General features: G+C 39.8%; 1 protein-coding gene across 3 annotated transcripts in view; it reads left to right on the top strand.

The window, feature by feature from the left end:
- Positions 1-18,419, top strand: part of PHTF1 (putative homeodomain transcription factor 1) — a 126,415-nt gene that overhangs the window by 50,053 nt on the left and 57,943 nt on the right. For all 3 annotated transcript variants that reach the window (XM_066600065.1, XM_066600064.1, XM_066600067.1), the window contains 3 exons: positions 5,695-5,853; positions 12,228-12,384; positions 15,582-15,683. In XM_066600065.1, the coding sequence (XP_066456162.1) occupies positions 5,695-5,853; positions 12,228-12,384; positions 15,582-15,683 (418 nt within the window). The remainder of the gene's footprint in view (positions 1-5,694; positions 5,854-12,227; positions 12,385-15,581; positions 15,684-18,419) is intronic.

The raw sequence follows: 18,419 nt of genomic DNA, 5'->3' as shown, positions 1-18,419 counted from the left end.
GAATTTTCCCCCAAAAGGGATAATTGGCTCCTGCCTCTTGGTTTTTTTTTGCCTTCCTCTGGATCAACAACATAGGAGGATAAACAGGCTGGACTAGATGGACATTGTCCAAATTCGGCCTTACATACTATGTTACTATGTTATATCCGCCAATAACTGTACCAATCGCCTGACTTCCCTGTCACTCCATCCTTGAAAATCCTCCATCTTACTCAGTTCTGGTAGTCTAGGGTTATCCCAAATAGGGGTGTATTGTGTGTGTTTTTTGATCCCTATGATTTCTCTTGCCTTCCACCAAACCCTATGAATAAGAGCTAAAGTTGGGAGACCCAGAGCACCTCATTTAAATCCCTTCCTTTCTAAAGTCTCAAATAAATACGAGATATTGAAATACGTTTTCAGAAGGTAATCGCATCCTGTACATCTCCCGACTCCCATCCCCGAATGTATTGTAGCGTCGCTACCAGAAAAATATTCTATTGGGGTTGGGCAAAGCCTGGCCTCCCTACTCCTTGGAGTTGCACAGTACCTCCAACCTAATACGCGGGCCTTTTTTCCACCATATCAGTGTTCTAAAAATATTCAACATTGTTGAACACTTTAGCGTCATCCAACGAACATATTATCCGCTTACCTATATTGTCTGCCGGCAATTGCAGGTTGAGATATAACCTAGGGATATTTATTGCCGTGGAACGCACTGGTATAACCCACTGGTCAGGGTGGACAGGGGACAAAATTACCCTGGATAGCTGACTGGCCAGTACCTTCACCAGTATTTTAATATCCGCATTCAGCAAGGAGATTGATCTATAGGAATCTGGAATCAAGGGGTGCTTTCCCGATTTCGGAAGGATAGTTATCACATCGCAACCAGTCGTTATGCATCCACAAACATCTCGAGTAACTATGATCATAGTATACCCGCATATGGCTTATATATTTCCATAGGCAAACTGTCGTCCCCCGGCACTTTGCATAGATGTCACCACCTCTTGTAGTTTCTCCAGAGCTACCGGAGCATCCAGAAAATTCTTTTGCTCCAGTGACAAGCACGGGAGTACCACAGTTTCCAAGTATTGGACAATCTGCTCTCTCGATTTACGGAGCCAGGAGGAGTACAAAGAGGTGTAATACACCTGGACCGTTGCTCAGATTGCAGGAGTATCAGTGTCCACTGTCTCCCAACTGTTCCGCATCCCCATATAAAATGTTGAACTACCTTGAGCGCGGGCCACAACCGCCAACATATGTCCTGTCCTCATCCCCTCCTCAAAATAGGTTTGTTTTTGGAATTTTCTTTTATGGGCTGCTATTTCCAAAGTATATAAATTTAAACTCTCCTGAGCTTCCTCCCACACTGTCAATATTTCCGCAGTACCCACCTCTGTAAATTTGGCTTCTGCATCCACCAACTTGCACCTAAGCTTCTGTCCTAGCTCCCTGTGACTCCTTTTAGCCCATGCCACTTGCTGAATAAGGATACCTGGTTCTCAATTTGTAAACACAGAAGTTGATTTCAATGACTGCACATCAAAGAGTCTTTCTGCATAGATCACCACAAAGCACAAGGTTTCCTTATCACAAGACAAAACCAGCCGAGATCTTTCTGTTGAACTCCACCTATTAAACCCAATAGTTATGGCTCTTGTTTCGACTTCAGCAATTGCCAAGAAAAGCATACTTTGAAACCACCAGCTGGCATGCACTGAAAAGAAACAAACAGCAGCTACCTTATGGCCCCATCAATACACTGCCACTCCTTATGGAAAAATATTTTCTCAACAATAGTTTGTTGCTGGACTTGAAGGTTCAACTTGAATTCCAACTAAGAAGGTGAAAATAAATGATTTTTTTCAATTCCAATCATCAAAAAAACCATTTCCTGTAAAACTAAACATTGTGGATAAGGCGCAACTGTTAAAAACACAATCCTATCATCATACTGTACATGTTTTTCGGAACATCCACCGAGATGATGATAGTTTTTATAGATAGATTGTAAACAAACAATTCCGGGCAGCTCACCAATACTCCAGATGGGATGAAGACGTTGAGTGTACAGTTAAATGCGGTATCCACGCACTCAAAAACATAATAAAAGATAAATATAACTGGTTGTCAAGATGTCTTATATAATTTTATTTAAAAAATATAATAAAATATTATATAGATAAATGTACCAAATCCCTCTAATGGGGCCCTTGTAGCTGACCTAGCACACCAGCATAAATGTGTATATGTGAAAAGAATGTCCAATACCAAGAGATCAAGATAGAGTCTTTTTGTAGAATAAATCTCTATATATAAAATAGGATGTATGTATGTATGTGTGTATTTGCTACCATAACTCATGAATGTCTGGAACAATTTCAACCAAAGGAGGTACATATATAACTCATCCCACAGGGACAAATTTGGGTGGGATAACACAGCCCCACTACCCCTGGGGGGAAGGGGATGGGGAATGCCAGAATTGCACTTGAGCAGATAGTTTTTATTTCACAGTCTTATATAACACAGACCACCTCCTCGTCATCATACACTAATCTACTACACAGACCTCCTGCTCCTCAGATAATAATATCTTACACAGACAACCTCCTCCTCTGCTCCAACTACCACACAGCTTCCCACCAGCACTAAGCCACTATGTACCACACAGAAATGAGCCCAGCACCCACTCTTATGAAAGCTGACCAAAAGAAAATCTGGTTGCCCATAGCAACTAATGACAGCGCAGCTTTCAATTTACCTCAGCAGTATAACAAGTGAAAGCTGAGCTGTGATTGGTTGCTATTGGCAACATAAATTACAGGGGAAGTCGGTGAGTTTTTGATTTTTAATTCCGCCAGTATTACACCTCCTGCTCCTCAATTAATAATATCTTACACAGACAACTTCTCCTACTCAAATACTATTACACAGATGACCTCCTCCTCATATACCAATATATTACACAGATGACCTCCTCATATACCAATATATTACACAGACGACCTCCTCCTCATACAGTAAGATATTATAAAGATAACCTCCTCCTCATGCAGTAAAATATTACACAGACGACCTCCTCCTCATATACCAATATATTACACAGACAACCTCCTCCTCATGCAGCAATATATTACACAGATTACCTCTTCCTCCTCATATACTAATATAATAAATCAGTACACACACACACACACATTATATATATATATATATATATTATATATATATACATACACACACACACACACACACACACGTAACTACCATGCCCATTGCTTCATAAGGTTAACTCATTCTGGTTAACCCTACTGTGTTTGTGTCATTGACTGAACAATCCTCAAGAGGGGTCTGGGTCACACACTCTTGCCTAAAACTGTCCAACCTTACATGCATACATGAGGACTGAATTGTACTCTATAGTATATAGAGCAGAACTGAGTGATACTATATTTTAGAGAAAATGTAAAACTGACCCTGTAGAAATTCACATCATTGAAAAGAATGCTTTTGCTGGGGGCTCTTTCTATTTTCCGAATTGCCTTATTCACCTGAGTTTATGTCATGCCTGCATTACTTGCCATATTGAAAGGTCCCAAACACACTAAACATTAATGGAGTGATGAGTTCAATGCACAATTAGAGCTGCTAGGAGCTGAAAGCAGACATTAGTATATGTTTCTTTGGCAGGTTTGTTCAAAGGTAAGATTAAAGCTAGTTTATATAAATACATACAATCTTATCAGCGTAAGACCTTAGATAAAGGCTGCCCATACACTGAACAAATCATCTGGTTTTGCATGCAGTGATTATTGCTCAAAATTTGGCCAAACAGACAAAAATGAGCGCCAATTGTTACATGTAAACACATGCAATGTGCACTTTTTGTTTAAACGATGGATTTTGGTTCACTTAAAATCGTTCAGCCGCTGAAAGACTGAGCAAATACATTCCATTTAAATGCATTTCACTCATCTTTTAATAGATTGCATGATGTTTTCCCCACAGCACTAGCTGTGAGGAAAACAATGTGATGTGCCAGCAGCCCCAAGGAGAACAATGGAATGTGTCTGCAGCTGCAATTAAACACATGCTGGGCTCTGTAAAAAATTCCTATAGGTCCTTTTACATGCAGATGAAGATGATAAAGTCTTAATGGCCATTAACATTTTATGCAAATAGATCTCTAAATCTTTCAGTTGTTTGAAAGATTATCGTTGCGTGTAAAAGAGCCTTTAGTCCATATTGCTCAATAAAGTTGTTCAAACTGGCCCTACATGTCCATTGACACCGGGGGATGGCCAAATGATCTTTCTGAGAATGTTCATGCATGAAAAAGTTTTCATCTGATTGTTACCTTTAAGCGCGGCTGACTGATTTCCAGACAGTGATGGTCAGCTCAAGATGATCATTCATTGTTAATTATTACCCGACAAACTATTGTTTTAGTTGAAATCATCCATTTTCATCACCTGTAGTCTAGTGTGGATCGGCACCCTAACAAATATAGAGTATATATAACCTAATATATACACAAGAGAAACAGCAAAGGAGATGATAATACATACAATAAAACCTCTCCATCTCTTTGAAAGGATCACCCCTTTATCTAGACCAAACTTCCAATGACTGAGGTTTCCAGTTCCCACATATACTATGTATGCATTTTGGCTATCTTTATTAAGACAAACACTCCAAGACTACCACTCAAAATTGCCTTATCTATGTGCAAGTATAATACTAAACAGCCACTCCCTTCCAATATATGAGTGGTTGTTCATCAGTATCTTCCACTTGCTCAGTGCTACTCCAAATAGCAGTCTACCTCTGCATTCTGCTGGAAAGTGGTGTATACCTGTCCTTGTGTATCTTTCTATTAGTATACAGATAAATATGGTCACTGGCAGTGATATTTCAGTTGGTTTTTGCTTACAACAATATGTTTGTAAGCGTTAGTGTAGAGACTAGCAAGATAATGAGCACCCTTGTCGTGGGCTTCTGAGCTTACGTATTTTGGACAAAATATTAACTAGTACTTCATATTTATCAATGTTTTTTGCAGTATGTAGTCTGGCTTTAGATGCTAGGGGAGCTTGGGGTGTCGACCCAGTGTGGTTCACTTTGAGAAGCCCGGCAACCCGCTGGGCTGAATTATATATTGCGTCATTAATAAGTTATACGTTTGCATAGTGCACTACACATGAGACTTGGCACTCTTTATATGCCTTATGTATGTGCAAGAATAGCACTAAGCAGCCACTCGACCCCCAGAATATGGTAGGCATGTGAGTGGTTCATCATTATCATGCACTGTGCAATGCTCCTCCATATAACAATCAGCCCATTTGCATTATGTTGGGAAGTGGTGTTTGTACCTGCTCTTGTATATCTTTGTATTAGTATATAGGTAAATATGGCCGGTGGCGATGATATTTGAGTTGATTTTTTCCTTTACTTTGCAGCGATATAACTAACAGGGAGTTGTCATGAAGAAATTATGATGTTGAACGAGCTTTCCATCTTGATTCCCATTATATTTGAATGCTATTGTCTTGTGGCCAGTTTCCATTTCACAAACATACAACTAATGTAGAATGACATAATGGACATCATTATGAATGAATAGGGAATCATGTAGATTTCTGCTACAGGAGCAAATGTATGATCACTTCATATAAAATTACTTGTCATTTATTTCAGGTTCCACTTTTGGCAAAGCTAAACCAGAAAGCCCATGGACATCCCTTACTCGGAAAGGGTTAGTAAGGGTGGTACTCTTTCCTCTGTTCAGCAAATGGTGGATGCACGTGACCAGTCCTGGTGTCTACACTTGGCTCTTGGTGCTTTACTTCATGCAAGGTATAATGTACTTTAGTTCATTTGAAATGATCAAGACCTATACCTAAATAACCTTTTCCCATGAAAATGGATGAGGTTATGACATACTGAAGTATTTTTCTATCTGGAGTGCATTTGTACATATGTACAATAGTCCTAAGCAGAATTGGCAACTACACCTGAGGAGCTAATTGTACTGCCTTGTGCAGTATCCGTTTTATATACGGACTTCCAAAGTGTGTCTCAGCCTGACCGCGGAGCTCAAAGCATCAAATGCACAAATGATACCCCGAGTTTGGGTCCGAAAACCCGCTGCCAGGCTGGGACTTACTTTGGAAGTCCGTACATAAAACGAATGCTGCACAAGACAGTGTGGTTAGCCCCTTACTTTCAAGGGATCTTCACAGGACTGTAATATTGATGGCCTATCCTTAGAAGATGAGTATGGGTCTGATTCCCAACACCCCTACTGCTCAACTTATAGAAGGGTCTGCTGATCTCATCTACGTTGTTTACTCCAAAAAGCCCTGTACATTTTCTTGTGACTGTGTTTAGTACTGCAGCTCTTCTATTGAAGTCAAAGCAACTGAATTGCTATGTACAAAACTGAGCCCCGGAAAACAATGAATGAGACCGGATGCTCAGCTCATTCAGTCAGCTGATTGGAGGGAGTGCCCACATTAATCTGATATTGGTGACCTACTCTGCCCCCAAAAAAACCCTTTGAAACCCAGGATACAGTCATTGACATGATACCTCAAGTTTCTGAGTTAACTTTAGTATTTAATATATCTACAACAGACATAATTTACCCATCACCCCCCAACCCCATTGGTAGAACATATATGTCAAACTTTTCTATGGTTAGTAAAGAAAGTGAAATGATACTAAAATGTAGCATCACAAAAGAAATTATTTTTTTTCTAAATTGACTAATAACTAGAGATGAGCGAGCACCCAAATGCTTGGATCCTCGTTATTAGAGTCAAGCTTTTTGTAAAAATCGAGAGCTCTACTCGAGTAAAGAACCCCATTGACTACAATGGGAGACTCGAGCATTTTTGTATGTGGGACGCCGGGTCCCGAGCTTTTTTTTTTGGTCTCTTTCTCGCTCTCTCTCTTCCCCGGCCTGCCAGCCAAAAAATTGGCTGTTGACGTGCGCGCTGCATCGCGGCGGGGAGGGGCCAAAACAGGCACGTCACAGCGGGGAGGAGCCAAAAACTGGGTAACAAGCACCATCGAGTATGCTAATACTCGAACGAGCATCAAGCTCGGCAGAGTACGTTCGCTCAACTCTACTAATAACGTTTCAGAAGGTTCTTTATAAGAATATCACGTGTTGCAGAAATGACGATTTATGGAAGGATAGCAGACAACTCATTTTTTCTTATTCTCAGTGAATGTTGACTTTAATAGTAAACTTCCACTAAAAAAGGTATTTTTCCTACTCTCTGCATGCAGGTGTATTCCTTTGGGAGTTGTCAGAATTTTTAAATTAACATGGTGGCTATTTTTTGTCACAAAGCCATTAAAAGGTTCATAGCTTCAAAAAGAACTGCTTCTCTGATAAAGTCTTTGTAGTTAGTGTAGGAAACAACTCTGTGAAGCCTGGCACGTAAGATTAGTCATTTCCCACCGGACCTTCAGTGTAGAATTTGTGCCTTGTTAAACAAAGAATGGAGTAAAAGAGCAAGAAGGCTATGTATTATTGATTGCTATTAGGTGACCTGGTTAGATCAAGAGGTTTTTTTCCCCGTATCAACAAATAAAGGCAAATATGACTGCATGAATGCCAATTAACAGTCACCTCTTTTATAATACCATAAGCCTTATTAGTGTAAACATGGTGATATCATCGGGTTGACATGACAGAGGGGTCCAGTTATTAGATAGCTTCCATATTGCTAGTAATAGTACTGTATGTCTTTAGACCTCATGTACACTTCATCCTATAATAGGATGCACAATACAGAACCATGTTGTACATTGTTTTGCCACTTGCATGATTTTGTGCAACATTCTGTATCGTTGACTACATTTTTCAATTAGTGCTTCTGCGAATGAAATTGGTCATATATAGCGCATGCTGCTGCTATATTTATTTATTTTTAGCAGATTCCGTATTCTGTAAGCTACTGCATTTTTAGGTAGAATACATGACCCTACTGACATACTTTACCACTAAGTTACGGACCATGTGATATTAGGTTTAAACTTAAATAGGCTAGACAGCTTAGTCCCTTAATGATGGGCCCATTTTAAGCCCTAATGATGGGCCCGCTTTTCACTTTTTTTCATTATCACATTCCTAGAGCTATAACTTTTTAATTTTTCCATTGACATATCCAAATGAGAGCTTCTTTTTGTACTTTTTAATGGCATCATTTTGGGATGCATACAATGTATAACTTTTATTAATTTTGGGGCGGGTGAAATTGAGAAAAACAAAAAATTTCCGCCAATGTTTTTTGGATTTTATTTTCATGGGCTAGTGCATGCAAAATAATGTGATAACATTTTCCGGATCCGCAATGATTCTGGCGATACAAAGTTTATACATTTTTTTTATGTTTCCTATTTTCGTGTACTAAAACACATAATACGAATATAAAATGTAGGAACTGCTGTGAGGAAGTATGACAGCCAGTCATCAAGTGTTATCCTATGATCATTTTATTGTATTAGTGTGGAGATTGTCGTGCCTAGTATATATAGATATACCTGCCCAACAGCGTATCGCCCTTTGAACTTCTGCTGTGTGTTTCACTGAACTATGCCAAACAGTTACACGCTTGATTTCATCTTTTCACTTTCACTTGACAGATAAAACATAATTGCTTATGTTCCTAGCCCAACAGATCTTTGTTAAATCAACAGAAAATGGGGAAAACAGAGATATTCATTCTATATCCATATATTTTGCTTTATATTTTTGTCCCCCGAAGCCAATTTCTTCTTTGTGACCCCATAGCCCTAATACGGATCTCGCTCTGTCGTTTCAACCAACAACTAATCCCATCTACAATTATATTTAAATGGAACAACATTCTAAAAATTGATATTCTTTAAGGGAGTCGTGAGAGCCTCAACAGGCACAAGAACTTAAGAATTAGCAAGCCTTGCCTTTAAATGAATCTACACTTTTTACAGCCATGCCCTTTTTAAGGTCAAATTATCTGCTCAATATTTTCTTTATATCACTTGGATAAAGAGTTCAAAATGATTTGCATAGACAAAAAAGTTAAATGATTAAAAGGAATCTACCAAGATCACAAAACGTGTCCACGTGCCCTATTAGGGTACATGAAAGTCATACAGTAGGGTCTCCAGCTTGGGACTCCCCACTGTGAGCTGGAAAGGAGAACCACTTTTGTAAGAGCAGCTCCCTTTCTGGCTGACTTTTAGGCTATTCTTTTATGACACAGCGGCCATGCATCAGTATGGCCATCATGTAGTGCAGATCTTTGCTGCAATGGAAAGGTCTGGTTGGCCACGGCTTTCTCCAGTCAGATCAGCTGTTTCCTGGGAAAGCAAAACGTAAAGTGATCAGCTGTTCATCCCAGGTACCGCATTCACAAATGGGTTGTGTCTAATGGCATAACCCATTTAAATCTTGGCTGCACTCAGTCACCTCTAGGGGGAGCTTAGGTGCAGACTGAATACTATTTATACTTTGAACTCAAGCAGTAAGCAGCTAAGTTTTCCCTTGGCAGTAAGCAGTCAGAATTTTATCTATAGCTGTAATTCTACACAGGGGATTTAGTAGAAGAAAAACAAATCGATAAACTGAAATTAATGAACATCTTAAAAAATGGAAAATAAAATAGTATTTAAAGGGAATCTGTCAGCTCCTATGAGCCCCATAAACTAAAGTTATAGGTATGGAGCTGAAGTGCTAAATTTGGAGATGTGACTAGAGATCAGCGAGCGTACTCGGTAAGGACAGATACTCGAGCGAGTATCGTCCTTACCAAGTACCTGCCTGCTCGCAAAGATTCGGGTGCCAGTGGGGGGCAGGGAGCGGTGAGGTAGAATGGGGGGGAAAGGGAGGAAGATCTTTTTCTCTCTTCCCCCCGCTCTCTCCTGCTTACTCCCGCAACACAGCGCTCACCCCCGCCGGCACCTGAATCTTTGTGGGCAAGCAGGCAGGTACTCGGTAAGGATGATACTCACTCAAGTATCTGTCCTTACCGAGTACGCTCGCTCATCTCTAGATGTGATATTCATACTTGCCTTTCACACCGATCCCCTGCTCAGTGCATGCAAAGCCAATGTTACTTGCATCAGACACAAAAATCATTTTAATAACCTTAAAAAAATAGTTCAAACCGTTTGATCAGCACATGCAAAAATAGAAATCAAAAAAATTGCTCAGGTCATTATGGCCCAAAACAGCATGGTTATTAAAAGGGTTATCTGAGAGTCTAAGAAATTAGCAGGAAACATTGCTTACCAGTTAAATTCACTGCTGCCTCAGTAAAGATACTTTAGTGCACGCAGCTAGTCATTGTTTACCTGGAGTGATGACGTGCCATACATATCGCAGTGCAGCCAAAAACTGGTGGTCATGTGCTGAGCTATCTATGTACCACACATTATGAGGAAAGTAACCAAAGACCGTCCGGGACTACCAGACCATTGGTGCCGAAGCTGCAGGTAATTTAACCCCAGGTGTCCTCTTGTTATGGCCGTCACTAAGGGGCCTTATTCAGATATATGTGCCTTTTATGGTACATTGGAATAAGGCCAGCATGGGTGTCCTGTGCTAGAAGATGCAGGGGCTCGGCTGCCTGATAACAGCCAAGGTCCAGTTGCAATACTTTGGAGTGGACAAAGCACCAATCCCAGCTGCTTAACCCCATATAAGTTGCGGTCAATGTGGCCGCGACATATTAAAGGTTGACTGAGGAAGGATACTCGTGCTATATTGAGTTGTCTTCAGCAGCTAGGAGGAGCCAAAAATGGACAACAGAGAACGGGCGCTGCAGACCGAACACTGCAGGTACTCTTTAACTATCATAGTGAATGTTGTGAAGAAAATTATATTCAAAAAATAGTTAATTTTGGTTATCTCACCTGACAAAAAATAGAATAGAAAGTGATCAAAAAGTCACATGAAAACACCAAATGAAACCATTAAAAATCAAAACTTGTCCCACAGAAAGAAAAACCTCCTGAAAAAAAGAGCACCATTAATGAAAGAAAAATGTTACATATTCTAAACAACTGTGAATTTGAAAAAGTATCAAAACATAAAAAATGTATAGAAATCTTGTATGGACAATTTCTTTAAAATATTATTCATAGCACACAGTGAATGCAGTTATTGAAAAAGAAAATTCTAGAAAGATTTTGTTAATTTTGAGACTAGAAAAAAATACAATACAAAGTGATAAATATGTTACATATTTCTAAAAATGGGATCAGCAAAGACTATAGATCATCCTACAAAAAACAAGCCCTCATAGAGCACAGTCAATGGAAAAATAAAAACGTTATGGTTCTTGGAATGTGGCGACACAAAAACTATTCTTTTAGTGCAGAAAATTAGTAAAACTGTATAAATTTGATATTGTCGTAATTGTGCTGATGGAGAGAATATTATCATCGCATTATGTATTCTGCATGCTGCTCCTAGCAAAAAACGAAATCCAAAAAACAATGGTTGAATATTTTACTTCCCAATCGCCTCCTCCCAAAAAATAACTAAAAGTTATACAGTACGTTATATGCACCTCAAGATGATGCCATTAAAAAATACAACTTGTCCTGCAAGGAACAAGTCCTCCTACCGCTATGTCGACTGAAAAATGTTAAACTTATGGCTCTAGGAATGCGATGATCAAAAAAACTCAGAAAAATTGGTTGCCTCTAGTGGCTTAAAATGGCCCGTCATTAAGAGGTTAATAGGCTGGTAAGGTTAGTTTTCTTATTTTATAAGATTCCTTGCATCCACTTTCATTTGTTAAATTCTTGGATAACAACTTTAAGAGGTGAAGCCTGAAAACAAACTTTTTGGAGTTTAGTAAAAAAAATACAAAACATCAGTTTTTACTTGATACATTTGTGACATTTTTATGAGACCAGGGAAAAACACAGATAAAGACATAAAAGCAAAAGATGAAGCGGTTATGTCAATTTCTCCTGAACAGCAGAGGAATGGTACCAGCCTGATCCGTCCCCTCCCCGTTGTGTTCGTCTCTATTTTCCGCCGTTGCTGCACCTCCCACACTCTTGGCTGTTGCTATCACGTGTGGGTTGAGATAAGAAAATTAAGTAATTCTAATTCTTTTTTGCTGCCAAAAATTTCCAGAATTATTCTATGGACTTTGTATATTAATTCACTGCTTTCGGTTTTGTATCCACTTAGTTAATGTTCCTACACTATTTTCTAGTGACAGCTATTGTGCTGTATTGCATGGTTCCCGTGGTCAACGTGAGCGAGCCGGCCGGACCCATGTGCCTCATGCTGCTCCTAGGAACGGTTCATTGTCAGATTGTCTCCACACAGGGCAGCAGGGTGTCAGGGCTAAATGGCGGCAAGAGACAGAGGTAGGATTCCAACACCATGATTTTCATTGTAGGATAGTCAGCTAATCTTATCATATTCTTTAAGTCGCTGTCAGACGAGTGTATATTCGCTCTGTACGTGGGCTGCATTGTGCAACCCGTAATACGGAGCTAATCTATGTAGCTCTTCACAGCCATTTTTATAAAACACGGCATGACCTATTTTTTGCATGTTTACCTCTATATTATTATTTTTTTATTGGGCAAATACGGACGAGTATTTGCAGAGTAGAAAATAAAATATATGGGGCACATGCTGATGATATACTAATGAAATACGGTGGTAATGTCATTTGTAACATTGTATGTATTACAGATGCGTATTATGGATGTGTTACAATACGCTCTTCTAAAACCAGCATTACACTGTATATGATTATTACACTAAAATTCCTTTAATCCGACAAGGATTTGACCTGTATGATCAGATATTCTAGATTATTGAATTATTAAATGTGTATACTGTATATATGGATTGGGGTTGGGGGAGGATATTGTCGTTTACATGAGCCAAACAGCTATCTAGAGTGTATGGAAAGTTATGAGAACCTTATGAGAACCTTAAGGGAAAAAAATAATTTTACTATCACTTTTGATCAGAGGAACTAATCAGAAAGATCTCTTCTGTTTTTGGGCTTGTGAAATTCTACAGCAGATCTTTGTCATTGACCGGATTGTCCAGCTGTAAACTGTTTATGGCTTGCCTTCAGGATAGATCATCAATAGTAGATTGACGAGTATCCGTTGCCCAGGACCTCCACTGATCCGCTGTTTGCTTGGTTGCTGACTCCTGCTCTGATCTTACTGCAGTGGCCAGGCTTGGTATTGCAGGTCAAGTTTTCATTCATTTCAATGCCTGCAATATTAAGCCTGTCCACTGCAGTAAGAACGGAGCTGCTTGTACCCTGCAGAAATTAGCTCAGTGCATGAGTGCAGCAGCCCATCAAGCTGTTGATTAAAAAGGGTTCTGGGCAACAGATACTTGTCAATTTACTATTCATGACTTGTGCTGAGGATAAGCCATAAATAGTTTACAACTGGACAACGCTTTTAAGCTTTATGGATTATGCAAAATTAAAGGGGTTTTCCGGGGAAATACTATTGATGACCTATCCTCAGGATAGGTCATCAATAGCTGATCGGCTGATGTCTGCTAGTTGAGACCCTGGCCAATTAGCTGATTGTGCACCCACTGTCAGCACAGCAATGCAGAAGGGTTGGAGTGGAAGCTGCTGTTCTGATTGCTGTGTAGTGGCCAGAGCTTGTAATTGCAGGTGCAGCTCTCAATACAATCAGTGGGAGCTGCACTTGCAGTTACATGTGATGGCCACTACAATGGGGTCAAGGCAGCTGCTTCTGCTCCAACCCTTGTGTATTGCAGAGCTGACAGTGGACACCTGATCAGCTGGGGTTCAAAGTGGCAGCCCCCGGCCCTTCAACTATTATGACCTATCCTGAGGACAGTTCATTAGTATTCTGATGGAAAACCCCTTTAAAGGATTTTCACTATATTACTATCATTTAGTATCCTGTAGCCAATTTACCCTTAAGACAGCACAAACACACACACACATATATATATATATATATATATATATATATATATATATATATATATATATATATAGTGCATTCTAGTTTATCTGATATAACAGGCATGAAATCATATTTACATATCCCCAATACAAAAAAAAATGTTAGAATTTAGGTTCCCTCTACTGATCCAGTGGAAAACAAAAAGTTTGTAAAACATGAGCTAATCTGCCCCTAAGGAAATCAAATTCCCTCCTGGTCCCATGCCAGAATTAGACTGAATCAATATTTAAATAAGGATTCTATATTCACAATGGCGCTACCTGCTGGCTAAAGCCAGTATTGTACGAGATAGCGTATTGAATAGGCTCTGACAATGTCCGACAAAATAGAGTAAGAAAACTCTGTCGGATGTCTTCTGACATTGGAGCTGTCCAGGCATAAAATAATAATGTCAGAAGACATCCAACATTAGATTGGAAAGGGTTAAAGGGGTTGTACATAGACAGAATAAAGGTAAAATACAGCTCACCACAAAAAAATGAATTTTCCATTAATATATGCATAAAAAGTAAAAAACTATCACAAGCACGAACAGGGACCTACACATTTCGGCAAAAAACTAAGCCCTAATAACTGTGTATAACCTATACAAGAGGTAAGTAATTTAAAGGTATGAGGATGTGACAGAACAAAAGCATGGCCACTCCTACTAATGAATAAATAATGAGGAAATGAACACAGGAAAAGCGATTAAAAAAAATACAAAAATATTAGTATATAAACATAAGATCAGATGTGAGATTAAGGCCGGGCTCACACAGGCAGACCGGGTCCCGGGTGTGAGTCCAGCAGGCGACCGTGGGTACCCGCTATTACTGTACTGCAAATGACCGTGGCGGCTCGTCAGCGATCATGCGCAGTACAGTTTGTTCTATTTGTTTATTTATATTTAATTGACATCAATGGAGGCGGATTTTGCAGCAAAATAGAACATGCCGCGATTTTTCTTCCGCTTGCAAAATACTCAGTTCATATCTGGTAGTGTGAACGAAAGAGCGAAAATGCATGTCTTTCAGTGACGTGCTCTACTGCGGATCAACCGCACGGACAGCGATCATGGAATCCGCAATCCAAATCCCCCCGTGTGAGCCCGGTCTAAGACCGTGTGAAAAGCTGAGGCACTCCATTACTCTGAACATGTAACAAAAAGTACAGATACTACAAGTGTATTGGACAATGAATGTCTTCCATTCCTGTCACTTTCACAAATGTAGTACAATAGAACTATTCAAGTGGTGCCGACTACAATAGAAGCCCCCAGAAGAGAAGGTATATTGTCACATCCTTCATAGTATTATTTCTCAGAAAACACCGGCAGTGCGTCTGTAATTGTTGCTTGAGGAGGTCATTGGAAGTGATATGCAAATTCCTGCCACACGTGTGATCCAGGTTTTATGGATAGGGCCATTACACATATTAGCTTCAGAAATTGTATGCTTTTCCCTAGATTTGCCTCTTATTAAAAATGTTTTATTTTGCACGTTAGAAAGACTCTGCTATAGCTACTGAAAAGCAGCAGCTTCTTCTGCCCGCGGCCACCGGTTGGAAATAGCCTTATAATTATTTAATTTGCTTTTATGTAGAAAATTACACAAATCACAGAATGGCGATGACAAAAAGGGATTCAGCAAACACTCAAAGGCACCAGCTTCCTGCAATCGACTGAAATCACTCCACTGCAATAGGTGAGCATGTGCGCTCCGGAAATATAATTGTGCCATGGGAAGATGTAAGTAAATAGTCTAGACATTTAAATACTTTTTAATGATTTTATTGAACCTGATGACATTTGTATATGGATCTGTGGTAGTGGCCAGCACTCTAAACCCAAGTAATTGCTGTTACGTAGCATTTCGCTTTTTCTTATTACCAGAGTGGACACAAGCAAATACAATAAACACGTTAAAGCAGTTGTGCCAGAATTTCAAGTTATTCCCTATGCATCAGATATCCACAGGATAGGGGATAGTTTACTGATCAGTAGGGTCTCACTACTGATCTCAAGAATGGGACTCCCGTGTCTGCTGTCACTGTGGGGGTTGCTTCTTGCCCCGCAGTGACGTCTCTCTGAGTGGAGCGCGGTCCGCACATGCCCAATCAGCGCTCTATTTATTTCAATGGGGCTGACGGAATTACCTCAGTGGGTATCAAGCCTGTCCCATTGAGAGTGAATGTAGTGCTGGTGTGCTTATAGTCACAGGCCTCTCACCAGCCAAGCCAGGATTCTGCTGCACACTGATGAGGAGCAAAAACCCTGAAACAGCTGTCTGTGTATGGATTCTGCTTTGGCTTTCAATTCCCAATCATTGCTCTATAGACCTATATAAAGGATCAGACATTGATTTGAAGAAATGCTGGTATCCAATAGGTGGCGCTGCAGAGGTATTGTTTCATCTTCCTTATTTGTACAGTATGATCAGCGCTCCATTCAGTCTCCTACTCACTGCAGGGGGGTGCAGTAACAACTCAGTGAAGAGGAAGAGGAACACGGGATCCCCGTTATTGAGATCAGTGGGGTCTCACTGCTGAGACCCCATCAATAAACAAGTTATCCCCTATCCTGTAGTTAGAGGATAGCTTGAATTTGTGGTACAACCCCTTTACCCCCTTAACGCTGCAGGGTGTACAGTTGCGTCCTGCAGCTTCGGGGTATGCATGAAGGGAGATCGTGGGTTGATCTCCCTCCATACAACACGGTTGCCAACTGTTTCTTACAGCCAAAAAACAAACAAAAACGCCAGAATTGTGCTTTTTTGGTCATCCTGTCTCCAAGAAAAAAAAATGTAATTAAAAAAAAGCAATAAAAAAAATTGTATGTATTCTACCAACAGAAACTACAGGACATCCTGCACAAAATGAGTCCTCGCACAACTATGTCAATGCAAAAATAAAAAAGTTATTGTGCTCAGAAGATGGCAACAGAAAATAATTTTAAAAAATGAAATATATCTTTAAAAAAAAAAATAGAAAGTAGTACAACGAAAAAAAAAACACTATATAAATTTAGTATTGTAGTCATCGCACTGACCCATAGAATAAAGTTATCATGTCATTTTTGTTGCAGTTTGTGGGCCGTAGAAACAACGCGCACACAAAGGTGGCAAAACTTAATTTTCCATTTCACTGCAGTTTTTTAGAACATTATATGGTACATTAAATAGTACCATTGAAAAATACAACTCGTCCCGCAAAAAACAAGCCCTCAAACAGATACATTGATGGATAAATAAAAGAGTAGTGGCTTCAGTAGTCACATGCTGGTATGGTGAGTCATCACTGACATATCATAAGCAAAGACCAGTGGGAAACTGAAGAGGTGAGGAGTCATCTTTTTCTCTTTTTTTTAAAATAGCACTTGCCAGATTGCGGTTTTGTTTCTTCTAATTCATAAACTCCTTCCTCAATGATGTCCTAACCTACTGCCTACTTTGCCCCCAGTATAACACTCATGATAAACATCTGATCCAATATAATGATATACACAAATAAATATAAACACCATCAATTATTCTATAGACAACTGCTGTGGTGGGTATCTACTAGGGAATCTGTCACATTAAAATGCAGATCATTCTCTATGCACCATGTTACAGACAGGAGGAGCTGAGCAGATTGGTATAGAGAGATTTCTGGGGAAAAAATCATTGTAACTTAGTATGCTTCAATCTATGCTTAGGAGTCCAGTGGGCGGTCCTATCAATGATTGACAGCTATTTCTGTATGCACAGTGATACACAAATACCTTTCAATCATGGATAAGACCTTGGACTAGACCACTTACCATAGAATGAGCAGAGATTTACATGAATATATTGCAAGTCCTGCTAAATAATTTCCCACTAAACACTATATCAATCTGCTCAGTTCCACCTGCTCTGTAGCATGTTGTATACATGCAGTTTGGACAGGATGTTCAAGCTGGATGAAGATATAAAGAAAGTCACAAAGCACTCAAGGACAAGTTCAAAACGAACTGATAACTAAGTAAGACTAAATTGTAAGTAACTTAGTTCACAATGGAGAAATGTCGGCCCATGCGGACCTCTGTCAACTCCCTGTGTCCAGAAAGGCAGTACCCAAATAACATGGTTTGAAGTTACCGGAAGCGACTTGTTTATCAGTTTATTCTTGAAGGATTGTCCTTGAGCACTTTGTAGCTTTCTTTGTTTCTTCATCCTACCTGTCATCCTGGACCATTCGACTGGATCGGACGACTGCAAATCGCGCTCACTACAGTGGATGTCCATATTGGACAAGAATCATTTGTCACCCATTGCCTGGAAAGCCTTCTGTATACAACCTCAGTCAGGTGTTGTGGTGAACCCCACAGGCACAGGGGTGACCCCACTGCGCCATGTGAGTCAGTTCCTGTACATCCCCTTGTTTTCTTCTCACTTGGAGGCACAGTTCTTTTTTTATAC

Source organism: Eleutherodactylus coqui, chromosome 4, assembly GCF_035609145.1.
Source record: "Eleutherodactylus coqui strain aEleCoq1 chromosome 4, aEleCoq1.hap1, whole genome shotgun sequence".
Lineage (NCBI taxonomy): Eukaryota > Metazoa > Chordata > Amphibia > Anura > Eleutherodactylidae > Eleutherodactylus > Eleutherodactylus coqui.
Note: the sequence above shows the minus strand (reverse complement) of the source record. Positions and strands in the feature narration are given on the sequence as shown.